General features: G+C 50.8%; 1 protein-coding gene across 4 annotated transcripts in view; it reads right to left on the minus strand.

Annotated features, from left to right (window-relative positions):
- Positions 1-12,472, minus strand: part of OGDH (oxoglutarate dehydrogenase) — a 55,004-nt gene extending 42,532 nt beyond the window's left edge. For all 4 annotated transcript variants that reach the window (XM_044245741.1, XM_044245745.1, XM_044245743.1 and 1 more), the window contains exons 1-2: positions 12,367-12,472; positions 1,089-1,337 (exon numbers count right to left, since the gene is read on the minus strand). In XM_044245741.1, coding sequence (XP_044101676.1) covers positions 1,089-1,310 — 222 coding nt within the window. In that variant the 5' untranslated portion in view covers positions 1,311-1,337; positions 12,367-12,472. The remainder of the gene's footprint in view (positions 1-1,088; positions 1,338-12,366) is intronic.
- Positions 12,473-18,780: the final 6,308 nt, after the last annotated feature.

The raw sequence follows: 18,780 nt of genomic DNA on the forward strand, positions 1-18,780 counted from the left end.
CGGGACACCTCTGGATGGTCCTTTGTGTACAGACCAGGGATACAGCTACTCTCACAGGAAACCAAGTCTCACCTTGCTCAGGGAGCCAGGTGGCCTCCAGGTTGCCAAGGGAACGGGGAAGGACCCAGCTGGATGCCCTCCTTTGCCCAGCAATGAGGCTCAGACCAGGATGAGACAGGCCAGTGGCTCCAGCAGCCACATGAACGTACCCAACCTTAAATGTCACGAACATTTCAAGGTAAAATCACTCTCAGGGGCCCAGCGGAAGCAGCTGCCTTTTGACAACGAGACCCCAAGATTCATGAGGAAGGAAGAGGCCAAGGCACCCTTGGCACCTCATGTGTACCGTCTCCTCCAAACCTCCCACGGCCTGCAAACGGGGCACAGACGGAAACTGGGGGACCCACCCTCCAGTTCCTGTAACCAGGCCAGCTGCCTGGCCTGAAAACCTGCCAACATCACTGGCCAGAATGCTAGGAAGAAACTCGGCCACCAGGCATGCCCTGTATCAAGCAAACGTGTGCACACGGGGCTCTGACGGACGTGCCTTACAGGCGACAGAGGGGAATGAGAAAGAAGCACGCACGGAATTTACTTTCAAATACAGAAGCATACTGATCGAAAATGCCATTTACACATCATTCGCCCACAATGGTTTTAAGATTTCTCAGGAAGATGGGATAGAAGAGTATCCTGCAGGGTCGTAGCTGCTGTCTGCCTCGTGTCTTTGGAGTCTGTACCCAAGGCATCCTCAGGGAGGCCTGGAAAGGTGCGTGAGCCTCTTCAAGATGCTTGCAAGTCGAACAAGCCTTCTGTTCCAGGTAGCAGGTCTCCAGGGAGCAGGTCTCCATCGTGCCGTGTGCCAAGTGAGAGGGGAACGCTGCTCCAGAGGGGCGGTCGCTGGGGGCCGGGCTGACTGCCGAGCTGCCAATGCAGATGACTCCGCTGGGTGGGATTTTGTGCCGCCTGCCGGCTGGCCTGCCTACCTTCCAGAAGGCTCCTTAGGACACAGGCACTTACCTGGATGGCTGGCCAACGTCAGGCCAAGACTCCAAACACATGAAGACATCCACTCCCGGGTGCCTTACCTTGTGTACACTTTTGGGGTTTTCCAACCAAGCATAGTACATTTCTTCCACATAGTTGGAGCTAGTCCCGCTGAGGAATGGCTCAGCAGCAACGGGGGCGGTAAAACACCGAATCTGCCCCAACGTCCTAGCTGCTGCCGGTCTGTTCTGTGAAAATGTCTTCACAGTCTGTGAGGCCGTCAACGGCCTCAACTTAGCAGCACAAGTCCTTAAGTGAAACATCCTTGTCCTGAAGTCTCTCACGACTGTCTGCACAAAAAAAAAAAGAAGAAAAGTCAGAAAGAGTGATATATCAGGCAGGGAAAACCGACGCAGGCTGTGGCTGGCCGTGAGCTCCGTGTCAGCGCCAGGGTCCAGGTGCAGAGGACCCGGCCGAGCGAGTGCCCACCCACACCCATCTCCTCTGAATGGGCCCAAGCACACAGCACGGCAGGGAAGATCCGGCCGTGGACGTGCTGGACGGCTGTGAGGCCCACGATACCGATGGGATGCTCTTCAAGTTTACGTGTGTGTAACACAATCCCAGAAAAGATAGCCAGGATCATCTCATGAGGATCAGATTAGGCTTAACCATAAAATCAGAAAGATATCTCTAGGGGCACCTGGGTGGCTCAGTGGGTTAAGCCGCTGCCTTCGGCTCAGGTCATGATCTAAGGGTCCTGGGATCGAGCCCCGCATCCGGCTCTCTGCTCAGCAGGGAGCCTGCTTCCCTCTCCCTCTCTCTCTGCCTGCCTCTCTGCCTACTTGTGATCTCTGTCTGTCAAATAAATAAATAAAATCTTAAAAAGAAAAGAAAAGAAAAGAAAAATATCTCTAATCTATCCTGAAACAACTGAGGAGTTACAGGACCCGTGCTGTTCTGAACATACAGAGAAACTGGAAAATATTTTGGTCACCCTCAAATAATTATCATCAGGTAGAAAAGAGAAGAAATTAAAAAAAATTGCAGAGAGAACACGGAGTACTTGAGAAGCACCAAAAATGCCAACAAAACTCCTGGAAAGGCCCGTCCCTTCCAGATGGGAGGAAAGAGCAGCCCAGGGTGGCTTCGGGAAAGCTGCGGTTTTCAGGCCTCGAGGGAGCATTTAGCTGTGAAGGAGAAGAGGCATTCTAAGCCAGAGGGTCCGTCAGGGGAAAGACAGCGGCAGTAAAGTGTGGAGGAGCAGAGAAGAGCAAGCATCGTGGGCCGGAGACAGGGAGCGTCGTGTGCAGGCTGGACAGCACCGCGTGGAGCGGCCGACACAGCGGCCAACACAGCCCTGCGACACCGCCACACTTCCTAAGCACTGAGCTCGGGCCAGGGGCTGCGCTCTAAACAGGTTCCGAGGGGATGTCCACACAGCGACCGGACAGAAGCGTTTACCAGCCCTGTGACGCGTCAGGACTCCTCGCGGACCCCGCAAACCCCCAGAAGGCAGGCATGAGCTCTTCTGTTTACAGACTGCCCTTCTGAGTTTTACTATCTTTCTTGAAAGAAAGTCCGTAGGGTCACAGGGCCGTCAACAGCAGGGCCAGGATGCAACTCCCACCTTCCTGTTCCTCCTGGCCATGAAGCAGCTGGAGAGGAGGGGAGAGGCCAGGGTGAGAGGGAAAGGGCTGTGGCAGGGAGGGTGGTTGGGTACTTATTGCTTCTGAGTGGACCTTGGTCACAATCTCACTGAACTGCACACGTACCTCTGTCAAGCACAGCTGTGCCACAGAACGAGCGGCTGCAGCCACCAAACTGTGCAGAGTTCAGCCTGTTCCAGAGCACTGTGAACCAGTTCCAGCCACGCCCGAGACCCCAGGCAAGCCTGCGGGCAGGGCCCCTGTGGGAGGCATTGAGGACATGGTGCCGCTCCCCCCTGCCCTGCCAGAATCCTGGCTGCCCGGGGCCGGGGAGGGGAGCAAGGCCCACGCCATAGCTCCCCACCCCCACAGGTGGCCAGGTGTGCAGGCCTAACGCCTCCCTCACGCCTGTGCCACCAAGCTGGCGCCACGGAAGCAACCACACCCAAGTCCACACCTCCTAAAGGAGATCCAAGACCAGAATTTGCCGAGGACTCCCCTGAAATAACTGCCGTGCAAACTCACCCCCCCCCACACACCCGGGGACTGTTTACAGGTCTCTCCCTCTTGGCCCGAATCCACTCAGAGTCCGCACAAGGCCTCAGACGCAGAGGGCGCCGGCCCACTCTGCCGCTCGAAGACCAGCCGCAGAAGCAACAGCGGGGTGGGCGCTCCGGAGCCAATCAAGCCACCAACGCAATCTCGCCCAGTGCAGGGTGAAGACGGGCCGTCCACGGGTCTCGAATGTGACCATGGCCTGTGACCTTCTCCCCTCAGGAGTCACGGCCATCTGTCCCAGCCGCTCTCCCCAGCCCTCAGCATGCGGCTGTCCACCGAGCACCTGCCAACACAGGGACGGCGGAAACCACCGCTGCCGCTCTTCGGGATTGAGGTCCCAAGGGAAACATTTGTGTTTCCCCTCCAGCATCACTGTCATCGGGCCTCCTGAGCCACGCCATGGTCTCTGCTTTGGGCTCGCCCCCAGGATGCATGAGTCTCACCTCCACTAACTGTCATTACTGAGGCGCTGTGATGCCCAGTGACACAAGTACCACACTGACAACCACAAAACCACTCATTCCTTCGGTTCTGCCAAAGGCAGTCCTTTCCACACGATGCTGCAAACAGCCCGTGTTATCTCGCTGCTGTCTGCAGTCACTGAATCCAACACGCGGCTCAGGGCTGCCCAGTCACCGGGATACAGGGCCACCGTCAAAGCCCCTTAACATGACTCATCAGAAAGACTGCTCCCCAGTGGATGGCTCCACCCAAGGACGCCCATGATTAGATGGACCTGAGCAGACACTGGGTTTACATTCCAGATTTTGGAAGAACCAGATTCTGTCTTTCTAATTCTGGAGTCCCCTGAAGTCCCTGTAAGAATAGAGCATCATTTGGTAGAGACACTTAATTGTTCATACACTTTCATGAAAACTGTATTTTCAAAAGTCCAAATGTTCTGACTTTGGTTTGGATGAAGATTTTTATTTGACAGAGATGCCAAAAAGTAGTCCTTTCAACAGATGGTGATGGGACAACCAGAGTTCCACAAAAAAAAGAGCATAAAATTAGACCCTATCTCACACCATATAGAAAATTAACTCAAAATGGATCAAAGACCTGAATGCAAGAGCTGAGGAACTGTAAGACTCTTGGAATCTCATAACTTCCAAGTTACAGTGGAGTAAGCCTTTGTGGCCCTAAGTCAGGTAATGGGTTCCTAGTTAGGAAACCAAAAATATAAGCGAACGAGTAACAGATAAATTGGACCGCAGTGATATCAAAATCTTTGTACGTCATCACAGACACCATCGAGAAACAGAAAATACAAACATAAAATAGGAAGAAACATTTACAAGTCACATGATTATACGTGGAATGCATGTATAATCTCTTACCATTCAACAGTAAAGAAAAAAGTAACCACATCAAACGACCAGCACAGGACAGGAGTAAATGTCTCTCCAAAGATCCACAAACAGCCAACACACACATTAAAAGATGGTTAAAATCATTATTCATTCGGGAACTTCAAATTAAAACTCTAAGATACCACTTGACGCCCACTAGATGAGACACGATCCAAGAGAAAACAGGTGTCGTGGAGGACGCGGAGGAACGGGCGCCCTCGCGCATGGCTGGTGGGAACACAGCTGGCGCAGCTGCCTGGAATGCAGTGTGGCAGGTCTTCAGAAAGTCACACACAGGGCTACCACGTGACTCAGCACTTCGCTCCCAGGTACCAAGCAAGAGGAATAAACGTGTGTATACAAACCCGTATGTGTGGATGTTCACAGCGGCATCATTCAGAGCTGCCAGAACACGGTACCAACCCAAATGTCCACCGGCTGATGGAAGGGGGTACGGCCAGCAACGCAGCAGCCGCTGGCAGTAAGAAGGGGTGGGGTGGAAGACGATGCTGTGACACAGATGAGCCTCGAGAGCCTTCTGTGAAGAAAGTCGGCCACGAGAAAACAACAGGTTATATGAGTTCACTCACGTGAAGCGTTCAGGATGGACAGAGAGCCTGCTGGTGGCTACACAGCGTGAGGGCAGAGGGGACACCTGCCCGCTAATGGGTGTGGGTCTTCTTTGGAGGGGGAGGGAGGGGCTCTACAGCTAGGTCAGGCCACTGTCCTCACGACCTCCCAATGTACTGGGAAACGCCCAACTGTGAGACGTCAGTGGGTGAACTGTATGTGCTGTGAAAGGAAAAAACACCACGTCTAAGGAGAAACGTTGAGTGGATCTACAGGTCTGAGTAAAGACCACAAAATGACAGCATTTGTGACTCAGTAACGTCCAGATGCGGGTAGAGACCTGTGCCTTCGGGGAAAAAGAACACTTAAGATAAGCAAAATCGAAGGGAAAATGTCTGACTAAGGATTCCCTATACTGCCCTTATGCAACCGCATGCTGACCCAGAGCAGGCCTTTATCATGCCTGGACCTTCCCCTGGCGGACACAATGCGTTCCTCAAGGCCACCTCCCCATGCACAGAATGCAGAGATAAACTGATCTTGACGCTATTGAAGTCACGAAGCCACATTGGCAGGGCAGAGGCGGGGCAGAGACAAGGTCCAGCCAAGATAGCAAGGCGGCCGACTGCCTCCGGCTCAGGGCGTGATCCTGGAGTCCCGGGATCGAGTCCCACATCAGGCTCCCAGCTCCATGGGGAGTCTGCTTCGCTCTCTGACCTTCTCCTCGCTCATTCTCTCTCTCACTGTCTCTCTCTCTCAAATAAATAAAATAAAAAAAAAAGATAGCAAGGCGGCTCCTCGGGAAATGGGTCTGAGGAAAAGAGCCTGCACCGTTAAGGGACTGTTGCCCATGCATCTTGCCCGACCACCACTTAAAAAGCACAACTGATCTTGAAGACATTTTTTCTTTTCCTTTTATGGCTTCAAACTCATTGAGATGTTCGCGATGAGTCAAGAAGACCGCGTCTGCCCCATGCCCGCAGCTGTTCCTTTCTGGACGATGCTTCCCGCACTCAAGCAGTGACGCACGCATGTGCGCACAGGGGGCACGGATAGAAACTCGGCCCGGCGTTGCGGAAAATCTCCAAGAATTCCATGTGTTTCACTTGTGACGCCTCACCAAGCACACACGGAAGGACAGGGAGGTAGTGACAATCACTTTCGAACTGCAGAGGCATCGCGCCATTGCTAGGTGCTAGGTGGCAATGACGGTCAAGCCTGCAGAGCATACAGGCAAAGGGACTCCAGCTTGCTGTGCGAGCGTCAAACACACCACTGGCTCTGCGTTCAGACTCCTTTGCCAGAAAATCAAGGCAGCCATCACTCCTAGTCCTACCCACTGCTTTTTGTGATATGAGAGCATGGTCACACTCTGAGAGCATTCTAGGACTACAGAATTACTGCTCACCAGCAGGAAAAAAAAGACCAACTAGTGAAAACTCTTAAAAAGCTTAAGTTCCCAAGGTAAACCTAACCACAAATTAACGTGGAGTGGGTCACTGACCGATCACTAAGAGGGGCTCCCACTGCCGAAGTCGGAGCTCCCCAACAAGCTTCAGTGCGTGGGTCTGGAAGCTGACCTGTCCTCACTCAGACCGCCGCTATGTGGTAATCTGGGTTGTAGCTGGACGGGCATTCTTCAAGGGTGGTGGCAAATTATTAGGTATTAATAAATAAATTATATGATAAAATATTAGGTATTAGTGGAAAACAAAGCCATTTGTCACTATTTATTAAAAATTTAAAGACACATACAGTGGGTGCCTGGGTGGCATAGTCAGTTAAGCATCCAACTCTTGGTTTTCACGCAGGTCCTGATCTCAGGGTCATGAGATCAAGCCCCACATCAGGCTCTGCACTCAGCATGGCGTCAGCTTGGGTTTCTCTCCTCCCCTCCCTCTGCCCCTCCCTGCTGAAGTAAATAAATCTTAAAAACAAAAACAGGGGCACCTGGGTGGCTCAGTGGGTTAAGCCGCTGCCTTCCGATCGGGTAGTGGTCTCGGGGTCCTGGGATCGAGTCCCACATCAGGCTCTCTGCTCAGCGGGGAGCCTGCTTCCCTCTCTCTCTCTCTCTGCCCGACTCTCTCTCCATCTATTTGTGATCTCTCTCTATCAAATAAATAAAAATCTTTAAAAAACAAAAACAAAGGAGGACACATATAGAACTTCAGTTTCCCACTAAATGCAACTGAAGAGAAATAAGATGTTATATTTAAACCAAACAAAACAGAAGACCCTGCAAGGTGGAAAGGAGGAGGCCGACTGGGAAGGGATCTGGGGCCCCAAAAAGACACAGCATCAAGTCCTCAATTTTCTTTCTGCTTCATACATCCCAGACTGGGTGCTGAGGAAGCTGGCAACCCAGAAATGCCAACTGACTTGGAAAAAGCTGTGAATGAAGCCTGCTCCCTGTGGCCAAAGGACCACAAAAGCACTGCAGAGCAGGACAGAACACTTGTAGACAATCATTGCTCTGCTGCTGCCTGCAGTCAGCCCTACAGAAAACACTGTGCCCACCTCGATCCAGCGGGTGGTGTCAGAGAAGGTCCAGGACTTCCAGCTCCACCAGGTGACCCCCATGAGGGCAGCAGAGGCCAGGAAGAAGCCTGCATTCCACCTGTGCCCAGCAGTAAGAGGGCAGCACCCTGCCCTTCCCAGGCAGGGTTAAATCACAAAGGCTTAATGCGGAACTTACACCCACACAGCAATAACAAGGAATCCCTCCCCACAGATACCAGGGAGGCTGGGGGGGGGGAGCCTACATTCCACCCCTGCCCAGTAGCAAACAGGCAGCACCCACGCACCTGCAGCAGTGTCAGCAGAAACCTGTTCTCTGTGTTCAGATATTTAAGATTCAAGTCTCAAAATGTCACATGCCAAACGTCCAAGACATAACCAAAGATCACCTCGCCACATCAAGAACCAGGATGATCTCGGGCGCCTGGGTGGCTCAGTGGGTTAAGCTGCTGCCTTCGGCTCAGGTCATGATCTCAGGGTCCTGGGATCCAGTCCCACATCGGGCTCTCTGCTCAGCAGGGAGCCTGCTTCCCTCTCTCTCTCTCTGCCTGCCTCTCTGTCTACTCGTGATCTCTGTCAAATAAACAAATAAAATCTTAAAAAAAAAAAAAAAGAACCAGGATGATCTCAACCAAACCTCCCCAAAAAGACAATCTATAGACACCAAGAAAATAGAAATGTTAGAATTATTTAACAAAAAGTTTAAGAGAGCCAGCTTCAAAACGCTTCCTTGAGCAACTATGAACATGCTTACAAACAAAACTAAAACAAAACAAAAATTAAAAGCCCCAACAAAGAAATGAAGGATGTGAAGAGGAACCAAATGGAAATTTAGAACTGAAAAAATACAACCATCAAAATTTTTTAAAATGATGGGGTAAGCTACAGATTGAAAAGGATAGAAAAAACTCAGTGAACAAAGACACAACCAAAAATTTACTCAAGTTGAACAAAAGGGAATAGACACTGAAAGAAAAATGAACAGGGCCTCAGGGACATGTGGGACCATAACACGGACTTCATGATGAACATGAATGCCGTCTACTACTGGTGGCATGGAAATGTCAATAGAATCTCAAGAGGAGAAGAAAGATGGAGGGGCTGAAAAAGTGTTCAAAATAATAATGACAAAACCCTACAGATTTGAGCTTAGTGAACCTCAAAAGAATAAACAAAGAAATCCACTGCAAGACATATCAAAATCGGAACTGAAAACTACAACTTGAAGAGCAGATCTCTCACCAGAAACTGCGGAGGCCAAAAGAAAAGTGGCACGACACTACTCAAGGGCAGGAGAATCACTGTGAACCCAGAATCCTACCTCCAGTGAAACACTCCTGAGGAATGAAAGGATGAAGGAAAACGAAGAGACTATGCCACCAGCAGACCTGCCTTGGAACAAACGACTAAGTGAAATTCTCCAGACAGAAATGAAGTGACGAAACAAGGAATCCCTCAACATCATGAAACAAGAAAGAACACACGGGTAAATAGAATTTCCGTCTCTTGACTCTTCTCATTATGGGGGACAGATCAAACAAAAATTGCAACTGTCTGATGTGGTTGTAAACGTGCACAGAGGTAATACTTAAGGGCATTTTAAATGAGGGAGAGTAAAGAGATGTAAATGGAGGTACGGCTACACTTCCCTCAAACTGATATAAAGGTGACACCTACGGACTATGATAAATCACATTCGTATAACATAATATCCAGACAACCATGGAAAAGGGTATTCAGAGAAATACACTCAAAACCACAGATGGCAGATAAGCACATGAAAATGTGTTCAGTGTCAGCAGCTGTCAGGGAAATGCAAACTGGAACCACAAGGACACACCACTACATAGCTATCAGAATGGCAAAAACAGGGGCGCCTGGGTGGCTCAGTGGTTTGGGCCTCTGCCTTCAGCTCAGGTCATGATCTCAGGGTCCTGGGATGGAGCTCCACATCAGGCTCTCTGCTCAGAGGGGAGCCTGCTTCCCGCCCTCTCTCTGCCTGCCTCTCTGCCTACTTGTGATCTCTGTCTATCAAATAAATAAATAAAAATCTTAAAAAAAAAAAAAAAGAATGGCAAAAACAAAACTAAACAAAACAACGACACCACGAAGTGCTGGGGAGGATGTGGAGAAAGTTACTAGTCAAATACGTTACTAGTGGGAAGGTAAAATGGCACAGCCGCTATGGAAAAGTCTGGCTATTTCTTAAAGTACTGGACACGCAACCACCACATGACCTCGTAACTGCACTCCTAGGCATCTATCCCAGAAAGACAAAAACTTACGTTCACATAAAAACCTGCATATGAATGCTTCTAGGAGCCTTATTCATAACATCTGAAGAATGGAAACAACTCAGATGTCCTTTAATGGGGTTGCATCCAAGACCTGGAGGCATAAAAAGGAGCTAAATGAAGGCAGCAGGCTGCATTCGTCGTCAGAGAACTGAGGAGTGCAAAACGCCAATCCCAAAAGGTTACATGCCTTATGATTCTCTTTATATAACATGCTTCATTTGCCAAACTCATAGAAATGGAGAGATTAGTGGCTGCCAGGAGCTAAGGAGATGGAGGCAGGAAGAAAGAAGGTGGCTACGAAGGCAAGAGGAGGGCTCCTTGCAAGGAGGGAAATGTTCTGCATCTTGGCTATTATCAATGCCAGTACCTGGTTGTGATAACATACTCTAGTTTCTGCAAAATGTTAGCAATTGAGGAAACTAGGCAAAGGGACACCGGCATCTCTCCGTACAATTTGCTGTAACTACATATGACAAATTTATATGCAGAGTTATCAAAATAAGTCTCAATAATGGCAGTTATCCCCAAATTTAAAAAAACTATCTAAAAGTTCAAAAGGTAGAGAGCACAGTATTTTTTCTTCAAATGGGGCAGTGGGGAGTGCGATCAGTTAGAAGCAGATCTTATACGTAGGTGTAGGTGTGACAGACATACAATAAATACAATGTTTGGTATTTAATAAACTCGGCAAATTTAAATGAAACCCACAGAAATTCATGGTTCTGACATTAGTTTTTGAAAGCAACTAAACCGTGGTGATGGCTACATAACTGAACACAAGACAAATCATTTAATTGTATATTTTAAGTGAGTGAATGATACGGCACACAAACTGTATCTCAAAAGCGCTGCAAAGGAAAAAAAAACCCTGAAATCTGGAATGTGCTCTCAATCATCAGGAAACTCCAATCTTGCTCCAGCTTTCCCAGATCCAGTCCTCGTCCACTCTGCAAACCTAGAGGAGTACTGCGTGTTTTCGTAGGAAATGTGCCTGTGCGAAAACAATGAGGTTTGACTGTCACAGCTCCTGCCACTGTGCAAACCAGGATCCATTCCAGGCCACATGTCCTGAGGCCGCTCAGAGTAGTGGGCCTGGAAGTACGCCCCCAGTCCCGGCTCCACAGTCCAGGACCACAGAACAAGGCACAGGGAACGCCACTCAGAGGTCACCCCTTGGGCCCAGGAGTCTTATCTCCTCCGTTCTGCAAACTCAGTTTTCTGCTGAGTCTCACACACAGCTCACAGCTCGCGCGGGCAGCTCCACCGAGCAAAGAGGTGCATGACTAGGATACCGCCCCAAGAAGGCGCTTCGCCTGCACCGGGCCACAGGGCCTCCGAAGAGCGACCAGTAGGGTGGGGTGCTGCAGGGTGGTCTGCCAAGGCCGTGCCCCCCAGCACGGGGAGGAGGATGGGCAAAGCGGGGTGCCGAGTCCGAAGGGAGTAGGGAGTACAAAGGGGCCGCAGGGCGGTCCACTCAAGGGTGTCTCCCCAGGAGCACAAGAAAGATGGGTAAGGCCGGGTGCGGAGTCCGGAGGCGCACAGAGTACAGGGTGCTGGGGAGATTTAATAACGCTCAGGGGCATCGCCCCAGGAGTGCAGGGAGAAGGATGGGGAGATGGGCTATTCGGTCTAGAGGGGTCCGGCGGGGGGTCCGCTCAAGGGCGTCCCCCAAGGAGTGCAGGGAGGATGGACATGCGGGCTGCTGACTCTGGAGTACTGAACCCACTCCAGTCAAGGGCGTCCCCGCAGGAGCGCAGGGAGGACGGGTAAGGCGGGGTACCCAGTCCCGAAGGGTACTGGATCCACAGGGTGCTGGGGGCGGTCCTCTCAAAGGCGTCCCCCGGGGAGCGCAGGGAGGACGGGTAAGGCGGGGTGCTGGGTCCGGAGGAGCACTGCGCACGGGGTGCTGCGGGAGGTCCGCGCAAGGGCGTCTCCTCAGGCGCGCAGCCCCGGTAGGCGCGGGTGGAGCACAGCCTGCGGCCCGCAGTCCGCAACCGCTCCATCAAGGGCGCGCCACCCTTCCGACCCGGCAGAGGACAGCGCCGGGCGGCTCCCTCGTGACGCCTCCTCGACCTTGGGGGTCACCCCGGCCGCGGCGCCCGTTCCCTCACATCCGCCCAGCCGCCCGCCCCAAGCCCGCCACAGCCAATAGCTCGCCGCTGCGCGCCCCCCGCGACGTCCGCGCGCGCCCGCACCCGCCAATCTCCGCCCGTCAGGCGGCGCTCGCCGTGCCATTGGCTGTCAAACCCGTCCGTCAAGCCCTGTCCCACCCACCTCCCTCCGTCAGCCCTGCTCCATCCGGCTTCACTCCCTGTCACCGCGGCGCCAGCGACAACGAGGGCGCGGCGCCCTCGCCCTCTGCCGCAACCCCTACCTCCTGCCCGAGGGCGCGGGTCTTCCCAAACCGGGCCAGGCCCGGCGGCAGTACGCGCTTACCTGTCCCCGGCTCGGCTCCACCCGAATGAGGCGCCGACACCCCACTCCGGGGCACCAAACTCTTGACCCCGCCCCGACGTGTGGCGTCAGCACGCAGCCCCGCCCCTGATGAAGAAGGCCCGCCCTGCCTTGTGGGCGTGGCCTTGCGTCATAGAGCCGCGCCGGCGGTGCGGCGGCGGGTCCTTGTAGTCCGCGGTGAGCCGGCTGGGTTGGCGGGTTGGGGTGCGCAGGACTTCTGCGCTTGGCGGTTGGTGTCGCCGGCGAGGGGCTCGGCGGACCCTACCCGCGTGGCCGGGGCGGAAGAAGCCGGTCGGACCCCAGGCCTCAGCGCAGGCGAGTGCGTCTGGAGGCCGTCGCGGACGCCAGGGTCTCGCACGGGCGGCGCTCGCACGAGCTGGCGCTGGACGCTGCCCTGCGCGCCCCGACTGCGCGGGCGGCGGCTTCTAGAGGCAGCTTCCCCGAGAAAGAGCGCTGTGCGAGGACTCCGGGGCGGCCGTGGGAGTCCCCGTGGGGACTGGGCGCCGCTGGCCAGGTTTGCGGCTGCGCCCTGTTCGCGGCCGGGTTATGACTGGCCGCCCGGCGGGCAGTCCCGGAGCTGGAGCCGGAGCCGCTCCGTCTTCCTGAGGCCCGACAGCTAATCTGCGGTGCTTCCGGCGAGGGCGGGTGCCGCTTTCACGGCCAGGATGAGGAGCTTTTGCAACAGACCGTAGCGCTTCGAGGCTGGGAGCGGGAGGGCGGTGTCCGGTGACCGACGTCCGGGAGACGCTGGGCCACGCCGCCTTCTTTTCCTTGAATGTCCCCAAGTCTCGAAGGCAACGACTGTGTTCTGTGACATGGCGTAGGCCACTGGGTGACCCGGGCCAGCTCGCTGACCCACAGAGCTCCATCAAGGATACAGCTATCTGAGTGTGGGCCGGGATTCAGGGCGAGCGCTATGCCACCCCTCGCGGATGCGGCGTGGACTTGGAGCCGAGTTTGGAAGGGAGGGCTGCGGCGGGGTGGGGTGGGCTTTTGTTGTTTCTTTTGAGCAGGAGCTTAAGTGCTTCTAAGAGCGGAGTTGGACAGGCGCGGGGGTAAGGGTCCAGAGAGCAAACCTCAGGATGCTTTTACTATTTATCTTGGGGGGAAGGGATCAAGGGAGAGAGAATCCTAAGCCAACACCAGGATGCGTGCAGGACCTAGGATCAGGGACCTGAGCCAAAGTCAAGAGTCAGACACTTAACCACATGAGCTACCCAGGCACCCCTTTAACGCCTCATTTTTAAATAAACTGTGGTAAAATGTGCATAAGGAAAAAATAATGCCCTTTTATTCTTTTTTTTATTTTTTATTTTTATTTTTTTTAAAGATTTTATTTATTTATTTGACAGAGATCACAAGTAGGCAGAGAAGCAGGCTCCCTGCTGAGCAGAGAGCCCGATGCGGGACTCGATCCCAGGATCCTGAGATCGTGACCCGAGCTGAAGGCAGCGGCCTAACCCACTGAGCCACCCAGGAGCCCCTTATTCTTTTTTTAAAGATTTTATTTATTTGACAGGCAGAGATCACAAGTAGGCAGAGAGGCAGGCAGAGAGGAGGGGGAAGCAGGCTCCCTGCTGAGCAGAGAGCCGGATGTGGGGCTGGATCCCAGGACCCTGAGATCATGACCTGCGCCAAAGGCAGAGGCTTAACCCACTGAGCCACACAGGCACCCCAAAATGCTGCCCTTTTAAAGAGGACACTCAGCATTAATTATGTTCCCAGATTGTGCTGCCACCACCCTGCTGTTTCTGCAGCTTCTTCACAGCTCAGCCAAGGCAGAAGCTCTGTACCCTTTCAGTAATAACTTAACATCCCATGAGCAGCCTTACCCTCTTCTCCCGTGGTAATCTCTGCTGTACCTTATGTCACTCTAAGCTGAGGACTCATATAAGTGAAATCTTACAGGATTTGTTCTTTTGGTCTTGCTTAGTGCACCAAGCATCATGTTTTCAAGGCTCGTCTGTGTTGTGCCAGGTATCAGGGTTCCCCTCCTTGATGAGCAGATAATAGTCCCCGTGTGGATGGTGTATCCACACTAAACAACTTGTCTATCCCTTCCTCGTTTGCTTTGTTCCCACATTTTGGCCTCTGTGACTAGCGCTACAGTGGCCGCTGGCTTGTAAAGATCTGTGGAGCACAGTACTTGTTTATGATCCTATTGGGAGTGTACCTAGGAGTGGAACTGAGGGGTCAGGGGTAACTACGCCAGGTTTTTTTGCAGCAGCCACAGCGTTTTACATTCCCACCAGCAATATGTGAGGCTTTCTTTTTTGTTTTGTTTTGTTACATTTCTGGTAAATACTCATTTCCTTTTCAAAATTTTACTGTAGCCACCTTAGTACATGTGAGGTATTCTCATCGTATTGCTCTGCATTTCCCTGACCAGTGAACATCTTTCAGTGTGCTTATTGGCCATTTGTGTATCTTTGTTGGAGAAAAGTCTGTTGGAGATTTTCCCTGTTACTGAATCAGGTTGGCTCATTGTTTAGTTGGAGTATTTCTTCATATATTCCGGATTATAATCCTTCATCAGATCCATGATTTACACATATTTTCTCCCATTCCATAGGTTGTCTTCGCTTTCTTTATAACATTCTTTGACAACTGCTGCTTCCAGCCGGTGATAGAGAAGAATTAGGCACGTACAAATCAGCTGCAAACGACTGGGAGCAGAGGACAACAGTTGAAAGGGACTGTTGCCACGAGCAACTCCACAGTCTCACTTTTATTGGATTGAAAACAATAGCCAATAGAAGGATTGATGAAGGTCAAACGTTAATCCGTTAATCCCGTCTTGCAGACGAGCAAGGAGGAGGATAAAGTTTATAGTTAAACAAGCACATTCAAAGGACTCCTCTAACAACCCGTGCTTCTGAGAAGAGAAAGGAGTGATAACAGATAAGGGAAGCAGGCTGTTTTCGTTCCACCCTGAGCTGACCGGGCGTTCCCGGGTGCTCGGCTTCCCTGAAGCAGGCGGCGGCATTCTGCCCTGGGCGGGCGGGGCATTCCCGGCTGCCCAGCTTCTATGAAGGGGCGGCATTCCGCCCTGAGCGAGCCAGGTATCCCCAGCTGCCCAGCTTCACAATTGTACATCGTCCTTCTCCCCAAAGACCCGTTGCCAGTATATGTATTTCTTAAGGCCGTATCTAAATGTGCTTGATAACTAGTAAAATCCTCCAGGGGTTACAGTTTGAGTAACAAATTGTTCCGAGGGGCAGCAGCAGACAACCAAAAACTTCTAATTTTGAGGAAGTCCACGTTATCCATATTTGTTCTTTCTCCTAGCCCAGCTAAGAACCCATTGCCAACCCAAGATCGTGAAGGTTCACCCTCCTGTTTCTTCTGTGTGTTACAGTTTTAACTTTTTGAAAAATTGGATGATTTTTAAAAATTGAAGTACAGTTGAGTTACAGTGTAGCTTTGGTTTCAGGTATACATCATAGTGATTTGATACTTTCATACACTAAGAAATGATCCCCACAGGGACACCTGCGTGGGTGGGTCAGTGAAGCGTCTGTCTTCCGCTCAGGTCATGATTGCAGTGTCCTGAGATTGAGTTCCGCTTTAGTCTTCCTTGTGTAGTGGGGAGTCTGCTTCTCTCTCTCCCTCTACCCCTCCCCGCCTTGCTCTCTCACTTGCTCTCTCCCAAATAAATAAAATCTTAAAAAAAGAAAGAAAGAAACGGTCCCTGCGATAAGTCTAGTTACCCTCTGTCCTCATGCTAAGTTACTAACGGTGCCACTGCCTGTCCTCCCTGTGCTGTAACCCACCACTTAATTTATGGCTGAAAGTCTGTACCTCTTCATGCCCTTCACCTGTGCCTGCTCCTAACCCCTTTCAACAGTTGCCTGTGTCTTTGAGTCTGTTTCTCTTTTGTTCCTTTGTTTTTTTAGATTCCACATGGGAATGAAATCCTTCAGTATTCATCTTTCTGTCTGACTTACTCCACTTAACGTAATATCTGTAGATCTATCCATCTTGTTGCAAATGGTGGGATCTCATTCTTTTTATTTTTTTTTAAAGATTTTATTTATTTATTTGACAGAGATCACAAGTAGGCAGAGAGGCAGGCAGAGAGAGAGGGGGAAGCAGGCTCCCTGCTGAGCAGAGAGCCCGATGTGGGGCTCGATCCCAGGACCCTGGGATCATGACCTGAGCCGAGGGCAGAGGCTTTAACCCACTGAGCCACCCAGGCGCCCCAGGATCTCATTCTTTTTAATTTAATAATATTCCTTTGTGTGTGTGTGTGTGTGTGTGTGTGTGTGTGTGCGCGCGCGCACACCACAGGTGGGTCCCATGTCATCTTTATCTGTTCATCTCTCTGTGGACACTTCAGTTGCTTCTGTATCTCGGCTGTTGTGAATAATGTTGCAATGAATGTAGAGGGTGCCTATATCTCTTCAGATTCGTGTTTTGCTTTCTTTGAATAAATTCCTAGAATTGCTGGATCATAGGGTAGTTCTGTTTTTAATATTTTTAGGAACTTGCATGCTGTTTTCCGCAGCGGCTGCACCAACTTGAATTCCCACCAACAGAGCACGAGGGTTTCCCTTTCTCCTTGCCAACACCTGTTCATTGACTTGGTGATGATGGCTAACTTGACAGGTGTGAAGAGCCGTCTCATGGTGGTGTTGACTCGAAATGCCTGGATCAGTGATGTTGAGCATCTTTTCATGTGTCTTTTGGCTGGTCTTCGCCTTTATACTTAGGTTGTTTATCCATTTAGAGTGAGTTTTGTCCTTTGGTGTGTGGTAGGGCCTCGCCGTCATCTTTTGCTTGTAGAACTCCAGTCGTCCCCATGCCATCTCTGGAGAAAACGATTCTTCCCTGACCAAGTGGACCTGGCATCCTCTTTGAAATTCAGTTCACCACATATGTTGGGTTTATTTCTGGACTCTCAATTCTAGTCTGTTGGTCTATATGGCTTTATGCCAGTACTACACTGTTTTGATCACTGTAGCTTTGTAGTAAGTTTTAAAATCCATAAGTGTGAGTTCTCCAGCTTTGTTTCTTTTTCAACATTGTTTTGGCTGTTTGGGACCCCTTGTAATTCCGTATGAATTTAAGGACTAGCTTTTCCACTTTTGCACAAAAAAAAAAAAAAAAAAAGGCAGCATTAGAATTTTGATAGGGACTGTGTTGAATCAGTAGACCACTTTGGGTAGTGTTGACATCCTAACTATATCAGGTCTTCCAGTCTGAGGATACCTTGCCCTTTATTTGTGTCTTCTTTAGTTTCCTTTCCCATTCTTCTTACTTTTCCATATACAAGCCATGAGCCTTGGTAAAGTTATTGAGTGTTTTGGGAAGCATCTGTAGGCAGAATTGCTTTCTTAATTTCTTTTCCTGACTGTTTATTCCTGGTATATTGGTTTTTTGTGTGCTGATATCGGGCCCTGTAACTTCACCGAATCCTTTTTTTAAAAAAAATTTATTTATTTCACACACAGAGGAAGCGCACAAGCAGGGGGAGGAACAGGCATAGGGAGAGGGAGAAGCAGGCTCCCCACTGAACAGGGAGCCCAACGTGGGGCTTGATCCCAGGACCCTGCGATCATGACCTCACCTGAACGCAGCCACTTAACCGACTGAGCCAGGTGCCCCCTCTGATGTCGTTTATTAGGCCAGGCAGCTTTCTCTTAGATTCTTTGGGATTTTCCTTCATATATGGGATTATATCATGTGCGAATATAGTTTTTCTCCCTTTCCAGTTTGGATGCCTTCTGTTTCTTGTCTAATTGATCTGGCTGGAACTTCTGGGACAGTCTTGAATGTCAGGGGTGGACATGGGCCTCCTTGGCCTGTACCTGATTTTAGAGGAAAACTTCAGCCTCTCACTTCTGAGTCTGATGTTTGCTGTGGGATTTTTGTAGGTGCTCTTTATCATGTTGAGGAAGTCCCCTTCTATTTCTTAGAGTTTTCTGAGTGTTTTTGATGGTGAAAAGGTGTCTGATTTTGTTAAGTGCCATTTCTTTCTCAGCTGAGGTATCATGTATTTTTCTCCCTTCCATTTTATTAATGTGATTTATTCTATTGATTTTCTTCTGTCGAACCACGCTTGCGTGCATGGGACGAATCCTCCCTGGCCATGATGTACAGTCCTCTTAATGTGCTCTTGGATTTGCTAGTATTTTGTTGAGTTTTTTTTCATCTATATTCATAAGTGAAATTGGTCTAGTTTTCTTTTTCTTTTTTTTTTTTTTTAAGATTTTATTTATTTATTTGAGAGAGAGAGACAGTGAGAGAGAGCATGAGCGAGGAGAAGGTCAGAGAGCGAAGCAGACTCCCCATGGAGCTGGGAGCCTGATGTGGGACTCGATCCCGGGACTCCAGGATCACGCCCTGAGCCGAAGGCAGTCGTCCAACCAACTGAGCCACCCAGGCATCCCTAGT

Source organism: Neovison vison, chromosome 4 (genome assembly GCF_020171115.1).
Source record: "Neovison vison isolate M4711 chromosome 4, ASM_NN_V1, whole genome shotgun sequence".
NCBI lineage: Eukaryota > Metazoa > Chordata > Mammalia > Carnivora > Mustelidae > Neogale > Neogale vison.